We start from the raw sequence: 21,017 nt of genomic DNA on the forward strand, positions 1-21,017 counted from the left end.
GACAAGTTAAGATTCTGGTGCACTCCCTAGTGCCACCCACAACATCATTGCTGTCAGTCATTTCTGCCACATCCTCATTTTCATTGTTTCGCTGTTAAGTGTTCAAGAACTATTCCAAATTTACAACTCACTTCATGGAGGATATGTGTAAATGGCACTTATTGAGGGTTCAGTGTTTCCAGTGTCTGTACCTTTTGAAGTCACAGTGAGTAAAATGCGTTTTCTACCTTTTTTTTTTCCATGTCACCTCCAGGGAACACCAACCATAACAACGTAAAGCAATTACCTCATGTGCTACTACAGACTGCTCGTATTAAAATACACATCTGAAAATTTACAATATACCATTGCTCTGCAGTATGCAAGTGTGCAAGCCATTGAGATGGTGGAAAATGCACTAGTGCTAAAAGCAATGTGAGTAGAAATGCATGGCAAAGATTTCCACAGAAATTGGTGAGGATATTGATTTGAAAATCAGTACTGGACAGGTACAAAGATGTGTCAAATCAGTGTTACCATGCAGGGAAAGATTAAAATTATGGGAAATAATGCCCATATGAAGGTGTCAGTTATGGAAAATATAGGAATAGACTTTAAAATGTGACTAATGTTAAATAACAAATAATAGAAAAATATAAATTATAACGAGTTAAAAATGAAGTTTTGCTCTACACGTTCAAAAGATAAACACTTACAGGTTTTAGAAATATGCATTTCAAGCTGATGGTTGTTTAATGTTGCACTAACTCAGGCAGGAGTTTTTCTAAGACTTTGAAGGACGCAACCATGGCCTTAATTAAGCTACAGTCCCAGCATTTGCCAGGTGTAAAAATGGGAAATCATGAAAAACCATCTTCAAAGCTACCAACAGTGAGGCTCGAACCTACCAGTTTCTTAATGTAAGCCAGTAGATACATAGCCCAAACTGTGCAAGCAACTCACTTGCATTTCAAGCATTTAAGTACTTATCCGAAAATGTAATAAGCACAGTAATTCTACACTCATACAAATTCTTTTGTTGCTGGTTGAGATTGTATGTTGCAGCCATCTGTATGTCTGTATCAAAAGAAAAACTGTTATTTTTCAAACATTTTCTTTTCTGCATGAAACACATGAAAGTTACAAGGCAAAAGGTTCTGACTGTATGGAAAGCAGTACTGGAAGTATGAAGGCTTTCACAGCCGGTGTCAATATGATAAAAATCTTCCGGGCTGTTATGACATGGTCCACTCCTCTCATTCCTTCCAGACGTTTCGACTACTGCTGCGGTAGTCATCTTCTGTAGTGTCGTCTAGGTACTTTCACCTGTATTCTGTTGGTGTCTGCAGTGGTTGCTTGGGAGGCAGCTGCATTTATATTTGAGTGGACGGCCTCCGATTGGTTCACGCTGTGCAGTTTGACATCTGATTGAATATCTGAAAGCACAACCTTTGATTGGGTCGTGCCGAGCAGTCTGACATTTGGTCAGATCTCTGAGCACACGACCTCTGATTGGTTCACACCATGCAGTCTGTTGTCTGGTTGAATATATGAGGACATGACTTCTGTCGCGGTGAGCAGTCTGTCATTAGATTGGATCTCAGAGTGCACGACCTCCGATTGGGTCACGCTGATCAATTCGTCCTCTGGTTGGTTGACTCTAATGTCCCTGATCTTAGTTGGCTTCATCCGTAAGTTATATAAGGGGGTGTGCCAGGCCTTGCTGAGTTTCAGTCCTTCCTCCTTTTGACTAAAGTTATCTGGATGTTTGTGTATTTCAATAGCTTCTCTGTAGAGGCAGGCGTGGATACCTTTCTTCCATACTATTCTTCATCGCTTTTTTTGCCATATATTCAGGTCATTATGGATCATATATGAAGGCTCCTTAAACGTCACAATGTTAAGACCATTTTTCAGCCGACCCAACAGCTGAGAAATATGTTGCGTTCTGCCAAAGATCCTTGTGATCCTCTAACATCTACTGGAGTCTATGGGATACCGTGCAGCTGTGGAGCAGTAGTGGAACATGCACTGCTTGACGGAAACCATGAGATCCGTTATGAGGATACTGATGTACTGCCCACAACATCCCACTTCCACCTCCACCTCTACAGGGAAGCTGAAATACACAAACATCCAGATAACTTTAATAGAAAGGAGGAAGGACTGAAACTCAGCAAGGCCTGGTACACCCCTTTATATAACTTACGGCCGAAGCTAACTAAGATCAGGGGCATCACGGTCAACCAACCACAGGACCGATTGCTTGGAGTGACCCAATCGGAGGTCATTCACTCTGAGACCCAATCTAATGACAGACTGCTCGCCGCGACCCAATCAGAAGTCATGCCCTCATATATTCAACCAGACGACAGACTGCATAGCGCAAACCAATCAGAGGTCATGTGTTCAGAGACCCAACCAAACGTTAGACTGCTCGGCATGACCCAATGGGAGGTCATGCTTTCAGATATTCAATGAGATGTCAGACTGCACGGCGCAAACCAATCGGAGGCAGCGCACTCAGATATAAATGCAGCTGCCTCCCAAGTAACCACCGCAGTCACCAGCGGAATACAGGAGGGAGTATCGAGACGACACTACAGAAGATGACTACTGCAGCAGTAGTCAAAGTGTCTGGAAGGAATGGGAAGAGTGGACCATGGTATAATAGTCCGGAGGAGTTTTATTATAAAGCAGTGCTGGGTTTTCCACTTGATGTTCATTAGAGCTTTTATGGTGACATTAGCTGTATGGGCCTTAGCAATCCTGCACCAAAAGATTATTGCTCTTGATTTATTGGAACATTGTATTTTGCACAATAATATTCTGTATTGACAGTCTGCACATGTTCTGTGAATTTTTGAGTATACTCTAGTTTCCTTTCTGTCCAAATAAAACAAAACAACACTAATACCTTTCTCATTGATGTGAGTGACAAATAAGTCATATGTGAGGAGATAAGAACGTAGATAGGAACCAGAGGTGCCATGTTTTAAAAAGTCATTTCTGGGACATCTTTTTCAGAATGTTGCATATAATTCTTGGTGATTAGTTAAAAATTGCAATACAACATTACTGGGCAACATTGGCCTATTATACCTTGTACTTACCTTCTGAGTGCTTAAAACTTTGAATGAAACAAATAAGGAATTGTAAAAGACTGATTTGGGAACTTATATTGTTTGTTATATAAGGTACCTCCTGAAATAAAATAAAATCTTCGGTAATCTTCAGTAACAAAATAGGTAATGTAAGTGTCATTTTTGAGAATACTGGTTTATTGCACTATCCATATACACAGAGCAAGTTACATTACAACTTAGAATATACATAGCAGTGAAAGGTATTATACTTTGAAGATGTACAGGCCTAAACTTAAAAAAACTGTTTTTTGTTATTGGAAACATTCATAATAATGTTCTATGTATGTTTGAGAGTAATAGAAGCATGACAATACCATTTGTGAGACCTTTAAATATCACACATCACTGAGTAAACAATGCATACTGTATAGTTACAATATAGCATATAATAACAGCCAGTGCTTTTTTCTGTTGGTACCCAGTGGTATGCAGTACTGGCACCTCCTTTTTCCATTTAAAAAAAAAGAACTGCAATTTATGGACAGAGCAATTTAATTTAAATATTCAAGCAGATGGTACTGTATTCATGGATTTAATTTTCAGTTTTGATTCTCGCAAGTGGGTACCATGCTTACATGCTTCATGGGCTTCATAGCTTGGTAATGCAACCGGAAACAGGAAATTGTGTTCACATTCAGACTATAATTTCTATATCCGCTCTCCAATATGCAGGTGTTCATGTGAGTTTTTAATAAAGCTACTCTAAGTTAAATCAGTGCAAACATTGCTACAAATGTGTAAAATAAACTGTTCATTTTTGTCATTGAGCAAAATAAGTAAAGCTGAAGAAGTAGAAACTATCAAATCCACTTATGATCCAAGTACCGAAAATACACGTGATGAAGAGGATCACAAGAACAAGACCGAAGATTCAGAGGGTCAAATGGAGATGGACTGTGATAATGACTTGCCCGACCATTGGACACTTGAAAAAAAAAAAAGAAAAAAAAATTGTATATTAGAAGTGTGGAAGTTGCTGTAATAGGCACTTACATGGTGAGTACTGGCACCTTTCCTCTCATAAAAAAAAAGTTATTTGGTTTACATCCCACTAACTACTTTTACAGTTTTCGGAGTCACTGAGGTGCCGGAATTTAGTCCTGCAGGAGTTCTTTTAAGTGCCAGTAAAGCTACCGACTCGAGGCTGACATATTTGAGCACCTTCAAATACCACCAGATTGAGCCAGGATTGAACCTGCCAAGTTGGGGTCAGAAGGCCAGTGGCTCAACCGTCTGAGCCACTCAGCCTGGCAAAAAAATAAAATAAATAAAAGCACTGGTAACAGCCTATAATTAGAAGAGGAATATAGTTCCATAATCTATCTATATATTTAAAACACTATGCTGATTTTTGTGACCATGAGTTTGACAGAATGGCTGAACCAATTGACATCGCAAAGCATTCTGATGATAGCTCTTGGCCTGTATGTTTGTAGAGTGTCTTTAAAAGCACAAACATTTCTCACCAGATATTTTTAAATGATTAAAGAAAATGTAGCATTCTGTTTGGCCAAAGTGCTTTCCAGTAGTTCAAGGCCACCTGAACCGTGAGAGCGCTGAGGCATGTGGCACGATAGAGGAGATGGAAGGGGGCAAGCACTCACGTGCAGTCAGATGTCTTCCTGGTCAGCTGTACTTCAGCTTCCAGCCTGTAGTGTAGCGAGTCTGTTGGCCAAAAGGAAGCTATTCAGCACAATGTTACTGTCTCTTCTGAAGATCTACCTATATTTGCTACCTTGAACTGATTTTGGATAAATTTAAACATTTCTTTCTCCATGTCATCTCTCCGTATATTTGTTAGCTTCAGTGATTTCAGAGAAATTTTAACACTGATGCTGTGAACTTCTTTCATTCCTGTAGTTAGCGAAGTTGTTATGATACTCATAATAAACCAGGAACAACTTTCAGTCATTAATGAAATCATTGACGTGCTTCAACAAAACAACACAAATATCAAGAATGCATTTTTCATTGATGGTCCTGGGGGCACTAGAAAAACATTTAGGATATATAATACAAAAGTGCTCCAATTTAGAGCTGCAATGTTTTATTAGTAATGTAGACAGGAATAGCTGCTATTCTGCTGCCCAGTGGTTGAAGAGTGCACGTTATATTCAAAATTCCTTTAACTTTAAATGAGAGTTTGGGGTCTTGATTAAAATTAAATTCCAAAACAGCTGATGATTTTCTATTAGCATGGCTGAGTATGGGATAAAACTCCAATGGCAAACAGTCATTCATTAATGTGAGTGAAATGTCTTTTATAATATTTCATAGGTAATGACATTGCATTCCTTCTGGTGGAAAAATTATTGTTCTTGGGGGAGATTTCTTAAAGGTTTTGTCTGTTTTGCCACATGCTTATTGGCAAACAATGATAATTGTATTAAATACTTTGGTCCTTGTTCAAAATATGCCACTCACATAAAAATATGCAGGCAAAACCACAAAAACTGGAATTCACTGATTAATTTCAAGAAATCGGTAATGGCGACTACCCCTCTGTAGATGGTGATGTATTAAATGTTATGGAACTACCAGCCAGAGGTTTAGAACATGATGATATCCTGATTGAAATTTATAGCAAAATGCTCACCTCTGCAAAAGATGTCATAATTTTCTTGAAAGTTGCTATTCTTAATTAATTTGAATGTCATTAGGAATATACCCGATAGTTCAAAACCATACACTAGTGTCAACAGACTAATACTGAAGATAAAAGTTAGCTACTTCAATTTCCTATATACTCAGTGGCATATAATGAGGGCTATCAAGGCTTCAGTGAAGCCCAAACCTCAAATGAGAATGATAGAAATTTTAAAGCACATTATAATATACGTATTTGACACATTGTTCCATTTGCAAAACTTGAAAGTAATGAGAAGAAATGACGCTGATATTTCTGAGTGCAAGGCATCGGCGACTGATATTGCAGCCCAAGCGCTGTATCACTCTCCCCTTGACTCACCTCGTGCGGCTTGCTGCTGATTGTCTGGTAGGAGCGAGGACTGCTAACGAAGGGAAGAGAGCTCAAGGACTCAGAAGTTCTTCAGAAGACTCTGAATTGACACGATTGACCGATGTACTATGGTGTCATGTGGTTGTTGTTGCATGTGTAGGACATCTTCTGATTGTTTATAGTTGAGAAAATTATTTGTGTATTTCAGTATTATTATCATTCTCAGAACAACTTTAGTTTATTGCAGTTACAGTGTAGTAAATGACTGACAGTGTGGGGATACTTTTGTAAAAGAGCTAAACTTTGTGTAATAAAACAGTTACTGAATAAACCATTTTCACAACTGAAGTATGCAGATAAATTGCTGATAGTTTAAAATGGTAAGCCTAACCCATGTCTTCCTTGGAATCAACCTCCTTGTACTCTTAATTCTCCTGGTTTTGGGACTTGGTGTTTATAACGTCTTTTCAATTCATTTCATCCTCATTAGGTCAGCACCAAGCCTTTCCAGAGGCTATGCACTATTATTATTTTACAATTTGCTTTATATCACACCTACGCAGATAGGTCTTATGGCCTATGAGTTGGAAGGAAGTTGCTGTGGCCTTAATTAATGTACAGCCCCAAGCCAGCATTTGCCTGGTGTGAAAATAGGAAACTATGGAAAACCAGCTTCAGGGCTGCCAACAGTGGGGTTCAAACCCACTATCTCCCAAATGTAAGCTGGTAGCTATGTGACCCAAACCGTGCAGCTATTTGCTCAGTGCATTCCTTGTACAATTATATTTTGGCACTACTGCAACTTAAAAATATCGCTCTCTTGACATTAAAGATGGAACATAAACACCTTTATCACCTTGCATCATGCTGCTACTATAGGCATGCCACCACTACTGTAACAAAACGTGTCATTGTTTGAATTATTTTCACTCGACACCTGTATCTAGTAACAAGTTCCCTTGTTATGATATCAGCTGTGTTCAACTCCCAATTTTCCATTGCATTATGTGTTGTAGTCCAACAGGGAAGCGCTTTGGTACCACTTCTGTTCATCATTGTTATGGATCGGATCATAAAGTCCATCAAAGAACTTTACAAAGAACCTAATACTCTAACATTTGCAGATGATGTTCTGATCTTGGGAGAAAATGAAGCAGAAGTACAGGAGAAATGGAATGGAATGGCAAGTTTAAAAAATATGGACGAAATATCAGTAAAACAAAACTAGACCTATTGAAATCACTATCAACAAGAAAGGCACAGATTCAAACATTTTCCTGGAGGGAACTCTATTGCAGTCTGTTTCTAACTTCAAATACCTTGGAAGTATCAATTCAAAAGATAACACAGTAAACAAAGAAATACTTAATAGGACTCAGAAAGCTTCTCAGTTTTATTTTCAAGTGAGAAATCTACTCTGGGATGTTAAAATCCCCCAGAAAGCAAAAATTACCATGTATTATACCTACTTCATTCCAGTTCTCACATATGGACTCGAAACGTACATTGCATTACAAGGCAAGTAGTGAAATCCAGTCAACAGAAATGAAATTCATCAAAACAATGAGCCAAACGACCAGGAAGGATAAGATTAGAAATGAAACAAACAGGAAGGAGGCTGGCATCAAAATACCTGTTACAGAGTTTTTAGGGAGATGCAGGCTACAATGGTTTGGACATGTTATGAGCATGGACAGAACAAGAACACCAAGGAATTACTTTGACAGAGAAGTGAAAGGAGAGAGGCCAGTTGTGAGACCAAGGAATATATAGATAGACGCAGTGAAATCGGAGGTCATCAACTTAGTTGCAGTGCAACTTATGTGATAGTGACGAGTAGCCGGACTTTGGTTGTTAGTGGTTAAGTGACTATGTGCTGCATTACCGTTTAGTTATTGACCTGTTTGTTAATGAAGTTGATTTTGTAATTTTTCAACATAATTTAAAATGCATGCATATGCATTTTTCTAAGAACATTCTTCTAAGAACAGAAACTATACTTTGACAGGGAGAAGTGGCGAGCGCTTATACACCACACCCTGGGAACTGGAGCTGGAAAATGATGATGATGATGATGATGATTAGGTGTTGTATAATCACTCGCATCACACTTGCTTAAAATAATATTGTTTGAAACCACGGGGATTCACCCATCTTGATGTGATGTACTGTGGTTGCATCATACGATATTCTGCTACAGAAATCACTAAGCCATTGACTTAGTTGCAGTGCAACTTATGTGACAGTGACGAGTAGCCAGACTTTGGTTGTTAGTGGTTAAGTGACTATGTGCTGCATTACAGTTCAGTTATTGACCTGTAGTTAATGAAGTAGATTTTGTAATTTTTCAACATAGTTTACAATCCATAAGTTTTAAACTAAATTTCTGCTAAAGGGAAAAATACAAACACTGTGTGATTCTAAGTGGTAACAACAAAATAGCAAGAATAGAGTAAACTTCCTTCTTGCAGTAGTAAGCATAACTCTGAATAGCTGAACAGTGGAGTTCCACTTGATGTAAGTAAATTGTGAAAATAGGTCCTCACAACCAAAAATTAAAATTCCAAGAAAATAAATTTCCATTAAAGTTTTGTTAGAAAGAATGCAATTCACTATTTTGCTTGTAGACATTTGCTCCCAAATAGATACAAAATTTATGTGATGTAAATATGAAACACTGTAGTCTAACTATAACTAACAGAAACTATACATTGACAGGAAGAAGTGCGAGCACTTGTACACCACACCTGGGAAACTGGAGCTGGAGATGGAATGGGGTTAAAATGCTTGTGAATTGAGATTATTATGAGTGGTCTGAGACAGGAACCAGGACCGGAAGATTACCATGATGATTTCCTGTATTCATAATAAGGATCTAATACTCGTACTTTTATAAGGAAGAAGAGAAATATCATCAACATAAGACCTATCTGTGTCGGTGCTACGTAAAAAAAAAAGAAAAGAAGAGAAATGAAATGAAATATATCTTAAGATATATTTGCTGGTTGGAGGTTAAAAGTACAAGTCTTGTTGCAACTACACTAAACACCTGACTGACACAACATACATATGCATACATACATACATACATACATACATACATACATACATACATACATACATACATACATACATACATACATACATACATACATACATATATTATCATTATAGACCATTATGCCTTTCATCGTTCAGTCTGCAAGCCTCTGTGAATTTACTAATCATCGCCACAATCCTCTATTTGCAACTAGTGCTATGGCCTCATTTAGTTCTATACCTCTTATCTTTAAATGATTACAAACTGAGTCTAACCATTGTCATCTTGGTCTCTCTCTACTTCTCTTACCCTCCATAACAGAGTCTATTATTCTCCTAGGTAACCTATCCTCCTCCATTCGCATCACATAGCCTCACCACCAAAGCCGGTTTATGCGTACAGCTTCATTCATCGAGTTCATTCCTAACTTAGCCTTTATCTCCTCATTCCGAGTACCCTCCTGCAATTGTTCCCACCTATTTGTACCAGAGATCATTCCCGCTACTTTCAAGTCTGTTACTTCTAACTTATGAATATGATACCCTCAGTCCACCCAGCTTTCGCTGCCGTAAAGCAAAATTGGTCTGAAAACAGACCGATTTAAAGATAGTTTTGTCCAGGAGCTGACTTCCTTCTTACAGAATACTGTTGATCGCAACTACGAGCTCACTGCATTACCTTTACTGCACCTTGATTCAGTCTCACTTACTATAATACCATCCTCGGAGAACATACAACCTAAATACTTAAAATTGTCTATGTGTTCCAGTTTTATATCACCAATCTGACATTTAATTCTGTTGAATTTCTTACCTACTGGTACTGATATTAATTTAGTTTTCGGAAGGCTGATTTTCATACCATACTCATTGCACCTATTTTCAAGTTCCAAGATATTAGACTGCAGGTTTTTGGCACAATCTACCATTAAGACCAAGTCTTCAGCATAGGCCAGACTGTTTACTACATTTCCACCTAACCGAATCCCTCCCTGCCACTTTAAACCTTCCAGCAGATGATTCATGTAAACTACGAACGGCAAAGGTGAAAGATTACAGCCTCTGTAAATACCCTGAACAAAGAACTAATTCTACCATCAATTCTCGCTGTAGCCGAATTGTCAACATAAATGCCTTTGATGGATTTTAATAATCTGCCTTTAATTTCATAGTCCCCCAGTATGGCGAACATCTTTTCCCTCAGTACCCTGTCATATGCTTTCTATAGATCTACGAAACATAAAACACAGCTGTCTATTCCTCTCGTAGCATTTTTCGATTATTTGGCGCATGCTGAAAATCTGATCCTGACAGCCCCTCTGTAGTCTGGAACCACACTGGTTTTCATCCAGCTTCTTTTCAACTACTGATCGCACCCTCCCTTCTGAGATGCCAGTGAATAATTTGCCTGGTATACTAATCAATGAGATACCTCTTGACATGATATAGGCTTTTGGGGTTATGCTGTGTCAAGAAAGCCTAAAAGCCTATATCATGTCTATAAGTACAGGCCATGAAATCATCAATGGCAACAAATGAGATACCTCGATAGTTGTTGCAAACCTTCCTGTTCCCTTGCTTATAGCTAGGTGCAATTACTGCTTTGTCCAATCTGAAGGTACCTTACCAACACTCCATGCTAAACTTACTACTCTGTGAAGCCATTTCATCCCTGCCTTCCCACTACACTTCACCATTTCAGGTCTAATTTCATCTATTCCTGCTGATTTATGACAATTTAAATTTATTTACCATCCTTTCCACTTCCTCAAGTGTAATTTCACCAACATCATTTTCCTCCTCCCCATGAGCTTGGCTGTTTGCAACACCACCAGGAAGATTTCCTTTTACGTTGAGAAGATGTTAAAAAATATTCCCTCCAGCTCTCCAGTGATTCCCTGGGATCTATTATGAGTTCACCTGAATTACCCAAAACACTGTTCATTTCCTTTTTCCCTCCCTTCCTAAGATTCTTTATTACTGTCCAGAAAGATTTCCCTGCTGCCTGACCCAGCCTTTCCAGTTTATTAACAAAATCTACCCACGACTTCTTTTTGGATTCTACAACTATTTGTTTCGCTCCATTCCTTTCATCTACGTACAAAACCCTGTCCGCAGCACCCCTTGTTTGGAAATATTTCTAATAAGCCATCTTTTTACACTTACAAGCTGCTCTTACTTTATCATTCCATTAAGATGTTGGTTTTTTTTTCCAACTTTACACATTCCCTTACTGTTTCTAATACAGCATCCCTGTATGCCACCCATTCTCTTTCTATATCCTGAACCTTCTTACTGTTCGGAACTTCTCACTAGTCAATTCCATGTACTTCTGTCTAATTTCCTCCTCCTGGAGATTTTCTACACTTATTCGTTTGCAGACAGATTTCCCTTTCTCTATCCTAGGCCTGGAGATACTTAGTTCACTACAGATCAGATAGTGTTCTGTATTATCGAAAAATCCCTGGAAAACTCGTACATTCCTAACAGTCTTCCTGAATTCGAAGACGGTTAAGATATAGTCCATTATGGATCTGGTACTCCTAGCCTCCCATGTGTAGGGGTGAACAGCCTTATGCTTGAAGAATGTATTCATTACTGCTACATCCATACTAGCACAGAAGTTCAGCAAATGCTTCCCATTCCCATTAGCTTCCATATCTTCCCCACATTTACCAATCACCCTTTCATATCCTTCAGTTCTATTTCCAAATCTTGCATTGAAATTGCCCATTAGCACTATCCTATCCTTGTTGTTGACCCTGACCACGATGTCACTCAATGCTTCATAAAACTTGTCAACTTCATCCTCATCTGCACCCTCACATGGTGAATACAGAGAGACAATTCTCATCCTAATTCTCCAACTTTCAAATCTACCCACATCATTCGTTCACTTATGAGCCTAACAGAAACTATGTTGCGTGCAACGGTATTCCTGATAAACAGCCGTACCCCGTACTCTACCCTTCCCTTTCTAACACTCATCAAGTACACTTTATAATCTCCTATCTCTTCCTCGTTATCTCCCCTTACCTGAATATCACTTACTCCTTGCACAGCCAGATGCATCCTCTTTGCTGACTCAGCTAGTCTACTTTCTTTTTTTCCGTAAGCCCCATTAATATTGATAGCTCCCCATTGAATTCCATTTCATTCACCAAGTTGTTTCCAAGGAGTTCCTTGCCTGTCAAATGGGAGTGGGACTCTGTTACTCTCATAGGTCTGAGACTTGCTTAAAATGTTCTGAGCTCAGTAAATTCATGAAGCAGGATGCTACCCTACTTACATATAGTCTGTGAGAGAATCTCTCTTCTAATGGGTTAGGGTCCACTGGTGGATTGTATAGTCCTAGCCGTCTCAGCACAAAGAATGCCATGACTCAGAATATGTCCGAGATGTCCACTCCCATTCCATAGCAACTGGTATCCCGACTCTCAGGACCACTTTCTATTCCACTCAGCTGTTTCCCATGGTTCATGAACTAGGACGTGACTACAGTAACCCACACCATGAACCAGAGAAATGCTAATATCTCATAAATGTTGTGCTCTTTATTGTGTGAGACAATAAGTAGGTTTGAAAGGGCATAATGAACATAGAGGCAAAGGTGAAATTGATTATGAATGTGACTTTTGCTATGAAGGGCTTACTTATTCATGGAATTTCAGGGGACTTATTAATCTTCTATGCCTTGAAAAGGAAAAGCTTAAATCTATCCTTGAAAGTTTGCCACAAATTGCAAAATTTCTCTCTGAGGAAATGCTCATTGACATATTACAGGCTGCTGCCTACATCCACTGTATCTTACTGCATACCATGCACAGCATGCCAGAACTGGGGTTATTATATAATTTTTATTACTGTAATTGCAAAAATTTATATCCCTTAAATGGGTATATGTTAGAACCATTCACTCTTGTCTTTGAAGTTACTATCTAGTTAGCTTTGTAGCAGGGACAGAGATTTCAAATAACTGAAGAGTTAGCTAACAGGAATGTACAGTATGCTTGGGACAACTACTGGCACCAATTGTTTTGAAGGTGTATTATTTGTGTTGGAAATTAATGACCATTTGAATGGATGTACAGAGTGACTACTGAAAGTATTCCTTCACACAAATGAAAGTTAGATTGTGATTGAATAAATAACTGGTAACTTGATCTCACTTGGGGTTGTTCAAGAGATGTTATGATTATACTCTAACTGGACCATGACTGACGGGGAAAGCAATGAATTAGTAATGAAATTGTTGAGAAGAAGCAAACAATTGATGTTGATATTACAAATGAGCAAAAGTTTAGAATCCGGTTACAATCCACAGAGGTTGCAGTCTTCTGCACTTAATTAACCAAAACATCAGACAGCTAGAAGGAATCGACAAATGAGTACGGTAATGTGTATGGTGAAACTTTCATGACAGACAGAAAAGTGTGGCAGTGGTGCAGGAACTTGTACAGACATTCATGATGCATGCGGTCAGGGAAGGAAGCAAGTGTTAAGTGATGATCTTGTTCAGCTGGATGATAAGGGTGCCTTCACTCTCTCTCTTTTAATGTACTGGTACCTTAGACTGTGCATGAATGTCAATCATGCTGATCAATTCATTAATTCCTGGAGAACAAGAGGTGCTTGGTCACCCTTAGCTTTGGATATTAAAGTCAAGAGCTCTATGTACTAATTATATGTGTAAATTCTGGCTGATAACCTGCAAAAAAATATGTATATTTGTGATTATTTGAGTTTGGTAGTGATAAGGAAGAAAATTTAAGGAGGTATTGTACCAATGGTTGTCTGAATTTGAAGTGGGGAGATCATAGGAATCTATTACAAAATTGATTAACAATAGGATTAGAGTCCGAAAGTTCCCATCACAGTTGGTAGTACTTTAACATGTCAAGCTGCACTAGTTTGAATTTAAACAGTGATTGCATTTATTATACTGTATATTATGCAAACATTTTATATCTTATATGAGTCGTCCAGTTGCAAAACACGTTATGTTCAGACAAACAAATTTTTCAGGAAGTGCAAAAATCTGTCATTTGTTATGCAACAAAGGAGGTTGAAATTTTCTAATTAAACAGTAAGCATTCATCTTCATCACACAGCAAAATCTCCACAAAATAAAACTTATAAAACCCATGTTATTTGCAAAAATCATTTGGACATAATGAGTTTTGCAGCAATTTTGTGGAGATAAAATGGTACCTGAAGCAGTAGGCTATATGTAATAGAGTGTACATATTTACTGTAAACATGTTTTATTAGCTACGTTTGAAAGTATTACACTATGAAATTAACATGAATGGAAATAATTTTAAGGTTAGGATATAATGTTTTGTTATTTAATCCCCCCTCTTTGATTTTATGATCACATCATGAAATCATCATTCATTCAAAATGTTTTATAACTTCTTTAACATTTCATACAGTTATATTAACAATCCGTTTTTGTCCTCAGCAAAATCTCCCAGATCAGTGTAATTGTCTGGTATTTCACTGTTCAAAGTTTGCCGCTGGTCAAGCAGTGTCTTATAGAACGTGAGGTCATCGTTCCTTATCCATTCTTTCCCATAATGTTTGGTCAGCAATGTGTTCTTTCTTAAGAGGACCCCCTACCTCCACTGGTACTGGCACAATAGCAGAAAAGGGTTTCCCATGCTTCAATATACTTTTTGCTTCACCACAATTGCTGTTACAGTTTACTTCACCTCTTATCACACAATTGCCTGATTTTGTGCGTGTAAGTATGATCCTCTTACAGGGTTCTGGGACATAACAAACTTTTCTGCATAACACACACTGGACATAATGACTTCTGCAACAGTTCCAGTTATTCTTAACCTTTAAACATATGAATTAAATGGACTTTGTTCACATATTACATTACTGGATTGTGTATGTTGATGAGATTCATACAATGGCAGTGATAACTCATTTTGAGAAAGAAATGGACATAACGGCTTTTGCAACTGGACGACTCATATCCTTTCCCTATCTCATTTCATTTATTGTTTCCTTTTCAGAAATATTACATTTTTCACAGCAAATTACATGTTTGGTGGTATTAATTTTTCAGGCCAAGAAGTTCATGATGAAGAATTTGCAGAAATCTGTTACTTCTCACAGACTAAGTGATGGGAATATTTCAAGGCAAAATTCACCAGATTTGTACCCAGACAGAGATAGCGAGAACCATGCTTCTGAAGATAAGACTTCTAAGATGGGGCTCAAAGTTTCTATTAAGGAGACTGCAGAAACCATTGAATGCTCAAGCGATGAAGAACATGGATCGGGCAGTGTGTCTTCACAAGTTGAAGGAGAAACTAAAACTCTTAGTGAAGATAGTAAACAACAGGATGGTGATGAGTACACTGAAAGTATTCCAGAAGAAACTGAAACAGAAAAAGGTTCAGAAGAAATTGAGACAGAAAAAGGTTCAGGTGAAATTGAAACAGAAAAAGGTTCAGAAGAAGACAACAGTGAAAACCCTGCAGAAAATAACTGTAATGAACATTTTGAGATACCTGATTCATGATAAAGGTTTCTGTTTTCTTCTTTAGTTATTTTACACTGATGTATTACATCTCTACCCAAGTATATGTATGAGTTATTTATTACATTAATTGATTTCTACTGTTCTTCAGATATGTTTGTGTGATTTCCTATGTTATTTATACCAGTAGTCCTTACAGTAGTTTATCATTTTTATCTTTTACTAAACAAGGTGAATTAAGATTACTTTATCACAAGCTAAGTTTGTTGTTTGCTCAATCACAAAAACATCAATGACTGAAGTTCCTGTTGATATGTTTACTATACATAGAATTTCAAATGAAAGTAAAATGCTTCCAGCTATGACTTTTAACAAGGGGAAATTGAGAAAGAATGTCTTAATAGTCCCCTGTAGTGATAAATAGCATTTGTCTGGTACTGTTCAGTTCATAGAGATTTTGTAAAATACCTCCCTCCCTCTCTCCTGCCAGGTGTACTGTGTGTATTCATCTTCTTTTCAATGGAAACAAATGTTACCATTACCATTCAGGACAAAAATAAAATGTGTTCTGACTTGAGGGATGATGTATTTGATGTTAGGCACTTCCAAAAAAAGAATCATTGTCATAAAGCCACTTACACTGTTGAAAATGTTGGCATTCATATCTTACTAAATGTTTGTTGATATGGTACCATTGTTACTCATTTTCTGTAGGAATTTGCTTCTCTAGAAATTAATGTGGATTGTCAATAATTATCAAAATTTTAACTGGGTGATATTTCATTGCTCCTTTGATTATCAATCATCACAAAATTGACTATTAACACTGAGTTTAGTCTGACTCAGTCAGCAGCATGGATATCAAGAGTAGCAGGAAATTGTAATGAAGAAGTGTAAACTTAGTTTGGAGTAAACATGCTGGATGAAGCTGACAGTGTTATGAAGATGAAGAGGGGAAGGCTACCTAGTAATTTAGGAGTCTAGTTGCTTCGAGGAATAAGTAGGCGGAGATAGTAATAGCTGTGAATAGAAGATTATGGAAATGTTCAGATCATTCACAGTAGTTCGCAGACTGAATTCTGAAAGGCGTAATAGTTTATTTACTGGTGAGTCCACCTTACAGGACTTTCTTGATTGATCCCCATTTCTGACTCCAATGTCAAGATAAAATCCAAAGCATGATTAGGAATCACCAAGACAGTGTTTGAACACTCTAATAATAAAAAGGAAGGAGTGGCACCAAAAATAAAGAAAATATCATGAATAAGGCTTGAATTGTACAGGGCAATTTTATAAACTGGATGGTATTCAAATGTCTGGTAGCAAAGAGTAAGATGCAACTACATTCCAAATATGAAGAAACTGTGGGAGATTCACTTACCATCACAGCAGATGTTGGAATTTACCTCCATCTTCCTATAGACACAGCCATACCTATCTCTCTATGCTTCTGGCAGTTCGCTGCAGCATTTCCTTATTTATTCTATTGATTTCTGTCAGGATGATGGTCTTCAAATCTTCAATTGTTTGTCATTGATTTTGATACACTTTATCCTTGATATAACCCCACAGGAAATAATCTGTTAGGCTGAGTTGCTCAGATGGTAGAGCGCTAGCCTTCTGAGCATAACTTGGCAGGTGTGATCCTGGCTCAGCCCAGTGGCATTTGAATGTGCTCAAATAGAATACATCAGCCTCATGTCAGTAGATTTACTGGCATGTGAAAGAATTCTTACAGGACAAAATGCCGGCATCTCTGTGTCTCCAAAATCCATGAAAGTATTTAGTGGGATGTAAAATAAATAACATAAAAATATTAAAAAAGGAAATAATCAGGTGTTGTTAATTCCAGTGATCTTGGTGGCCACAAATTATTAGAGGTCCTCAAAGAAGCTGCTGATCAGAGTGAGATACTCAGTTGACATGTGGCAATTTGCACCATCTTCCTAAAAATAACCCGAGTTAGCTCAACGTCGTCTAGTTACTTGACAAATTGCAGATAAATGCCTTTGTACCGATCTGTGTTCATCATATTTTAGAGGAAGAAAGGACCCACTATTGAGTTTGCCAAGACTTCACACTAAACTCTGACCTGGTGCAGGGGTCTTTCGTAAATGGGTATGGTTACGTGTGACCTAAATATGGGTATGTTGAGAATTCACATAACCATCAGATGGAACCAGGCCTCATCTGTGAACCAGAATTCCTGGCAACCATACACTAAAATTCAAGAACCATGTGCAGTAACGGACTCGTTTTCCCATATCTGGCTCTTGCAACTCATGTATGGCAGTCATCTTGGTCACTTTTTGACATATGGAATACGAACACCCCAACTCCTGAGACAAACAACGTAACTGTTTGCTAGGAGACCGAAGCAAGTGAGTCCAAACATCTTCTGCCACGTCTGCTAAATCAGATGGGTGATGCTTGCTAGATTTACTCAACAAAAAGCAAGTTATTTCCAACTTTCTCACTATGGCCAGTATTGTGTCCCGCTGAGGAGAATTGCACACACCATACTCTTCCTGAACACCCTTTACATGGCTACGATGGACTTATAATCCAATAATTTTTCACTAAAAGCACACACTGAGGCAATGTGTACTGCATTCTTAACAAAGGTATGGTAAATCAACATGCAAGTCAGCAACTCGCAAAATTGAAGAAGCAATTGACACATAAAAATGAATAACTTGCATATTGTTGGTAAATGATGGTAAGTGAATCTCCTAGAGTTTCTATATATTTAGAATGCAAACACATCTTCCTATCTACTTTCGGACAGAAATGGATTCATTTTGAAAACCACCCATTTCATATAAACCTCCCCCACCCATATAAATTTGATCTTCTTTATGGTGAATCAGACATTTACTTGGTATATTTACTCAATGTTGACAAATTGAGGATTTTAAGATAAATTTGTTGGAGAATTTTTGCCTCTCTTGGTCCAAAAAAGCATATTTTGACACTATAGGTTTTTATTTCTGGAATTAAAATATCTTAATATTTAATTATTTATTATTATTTTTGTACTTAGGCAACTAGGCCAACCATCTCAGAAATGAAAGTCCTCTGTTTATTATTCCTCACTTATGAGTTGTTCTTGCAGAATAATTTTTCATCAGAATTGATTACCTCTCCCAGTGAAGGGGTGTAAGTAGTCTCTCAGAAAATTCTTCTGCTTATCAAAGCTTGCAAGAGCCTGGTGACTTATCATCTGTAAACATCTGGAATTACCTTCAGAGGCTGAAGATTTCCCAACAAGCTTCCGACAATTGCATGGCAAGAATTGTCTGCTGGCCTCAGTTGATCAACAATCTTCTTCTTCCTGTGAAACAATGAAAGATCAGATGTTGTAACAGTGATTGACATTGAAATTTGCTCATGAGGAAGGAACTATTGGATCCTAAACAAAAGTATTTATATAGTGGTACCGTATTGACAAAAAATGAAGTCCATAATTATTGCAGATTTTGCACCAAGTGATGAATATTTTGAGAAGGTGGTGTCTCATCTGGTCCAACAAATATTTGATGGGAAGCAAATCAGGTTACAAGTACACTATGTGTAATCAAGTTAGCAAAGAGAGAGATTGTGCTAAGAGTGCTGAGTGTTTAATATGATGATATCAGTTCAAAAGTATCCTGTGACTACAGGTTGATATCACAGAGTTGTGAAGTGTAAGTGAGGGCAAGTGAGAAGAGTTGTCACCAATAGTCTGGATGGCAGGTGAGCCTGATAGCATGAGCAATATCATAGTACAGTAAATGTTCAATAACTCGGACCTTGATATCTTAGACTTTGGCTTACTCTGACAGAAATGTTAAAAAGTAAAATTTTGATTATTATTGTGATTGCCACATGCTGGCAGGCCAAAATGTTACAGAATTAGGTAATGCAAAGGGGCTGGGAGAGATCTTGCAATGCAATAATACTATCCCTCTCATTCCATCCCCACAGTAAACCATGCCAGTGTGTCTGGACCATTGAGAGAACACCAGTCAAGCAGAGCCTGTGCGTAACCATAGCATCAGATTAGAGAAAGATTGTTTCTTTAAGTGTTACTGAGAAACTGAAACTTAATTAAAAGTTAAGAGCTCAGATTTCTGTGGCAAAGATGTGTAGAGAATGAAGCATTGCAAAAAAAATGTTCAGGCATAAGAAAAAGCAAGGACAAGCAAGGAAAAGCAAGACTTTGCAATGTGATGTTGAAACAATAGATTCCAGTAGAAAATAACTGAAGTTACTTAGTGACAGAAACGTGAAGAAAGCTGTACATTAATGGGACATGCAGCAATGGTTTAGCAGAGTACAGTTCACAGTGTAGAGCCTCAGGATGCAACCCTTGCTAACCACATTGACACTGAATTTCTAGTAAGCAATGGCTGTGTCTTTCGTGTCAAATCAAAATCTCTTTATTTGCAAATGAGGTGTTTACCTCGGTGGCAAATGGTACACTAAAATACATTATTGTCAAGCACTAAATATTAAATTAACAAGAGAATAAAATTTTCCTATAATACAATATTATATAATTTACGCTAACAATTTTTTCTATTAAACACACAGCTCATCCTTAATAAATTTACATTGTTTACAAAATTCTACTTATATCTCCTGTACTACTTACAAATATAGTCATCTGATATACAGTATGTGGAATTACTTCAAATGATACTGTACAACTGGTATAAGATTAAAATTTACATTGCATTTATTTACTTTTTCTTTTCTTTACCCATTCTGGAATCTAAGTAGCATAGCGACCTGCTGCGTCTTAACCAGAGCCCCTTTTACCACCACTTTTCAGATTTCCTGAAGGGCCTTCACAGCTACCGTAGCGGTCCCAGGGCCCTCGAAGTCCCCACTGTACTTCACCCCGGCAGTCCTCTACTTTGGCTGTCCAAACTCCTTAGACCAGGGGATGGAATTAATTAATTGACACACATTTTTTATTTACATTAACCTGCACTGGTCGAATGCCCTCTAACATTTCATTTATTTTCTCTGTTGCTGTTTATTCTCTTCTTGAATATCTGTACAGATTTTGGAAAAGGATCAAACACTACCCCTGGTAAACTGTTCCACTCCTTCACACCCTTCCCAATGAATGAAAATTTACCCCAATCGCTTCTGCTAAAATTCCTTCTAAGTTTATATTTGTGGTCAGTCCTGCCGATATAATTATTTTCCAACTGAAGCCTCTCACGGATATCTCCCCATGCTGCTTCTCCTGTATAGGCTCTATATAAACCTATAAGTCTAGTTTTCTCCCTTCTCTTACTTAAAGTTTCCCACCCTAGTTTCCTTAACATTTCTGACACACTACTCTTTCTCCTGAAATCCCCTGTTACAAATCTTGCTGCTTTCCTCTGCACACTATCTATTT

The 21,017-nt window shown here is 37.8% G+C and overlaps 1 protein-coding gene across 1 annotated transcript in view; it reads left to right on the plus strand.

Annotated features, from left to right (window-relative positions):
- LOC136864169 (protein FAM161B) overlaps nucleotides 1–15,874 on the plus strand; it is a 178,589-nt gene extending 162,715 nt beyond the window's left edge. The window contains exon 7 of the mRNA XM_068225993.1: nucleotides 15,206–15,874. Within this exon, the coding sequence (XP_068082094.1) occupies nucleotides 15,206–15,664 (459 nt within the window). The 3' untranslated portion in view covers nucleotides 15,665–15,874. The remainder of the gene's footprint in view (nucleotides 1–15,205) is intronic.
- Nucleotides 15,875–21,017: the final 5,143 nt, after the last annotated feature.

Source organism: Anabrus simplex, chromosome 2 (assembly GCF_040414725.1).
Source record: "Anabrus simplex isolate iqAnaSimp1 chromosome 2, ASM4041472v1, whole genome shotgun sequence".
In the NCBI taxonomy this organism is placed as follows: domain Eukaryota; kingdom Metazoa; phylum Arthropoda; class Insecta; order Orthoptera; family Tettigoniidae; genus Anabrus; species Anabrus simplex.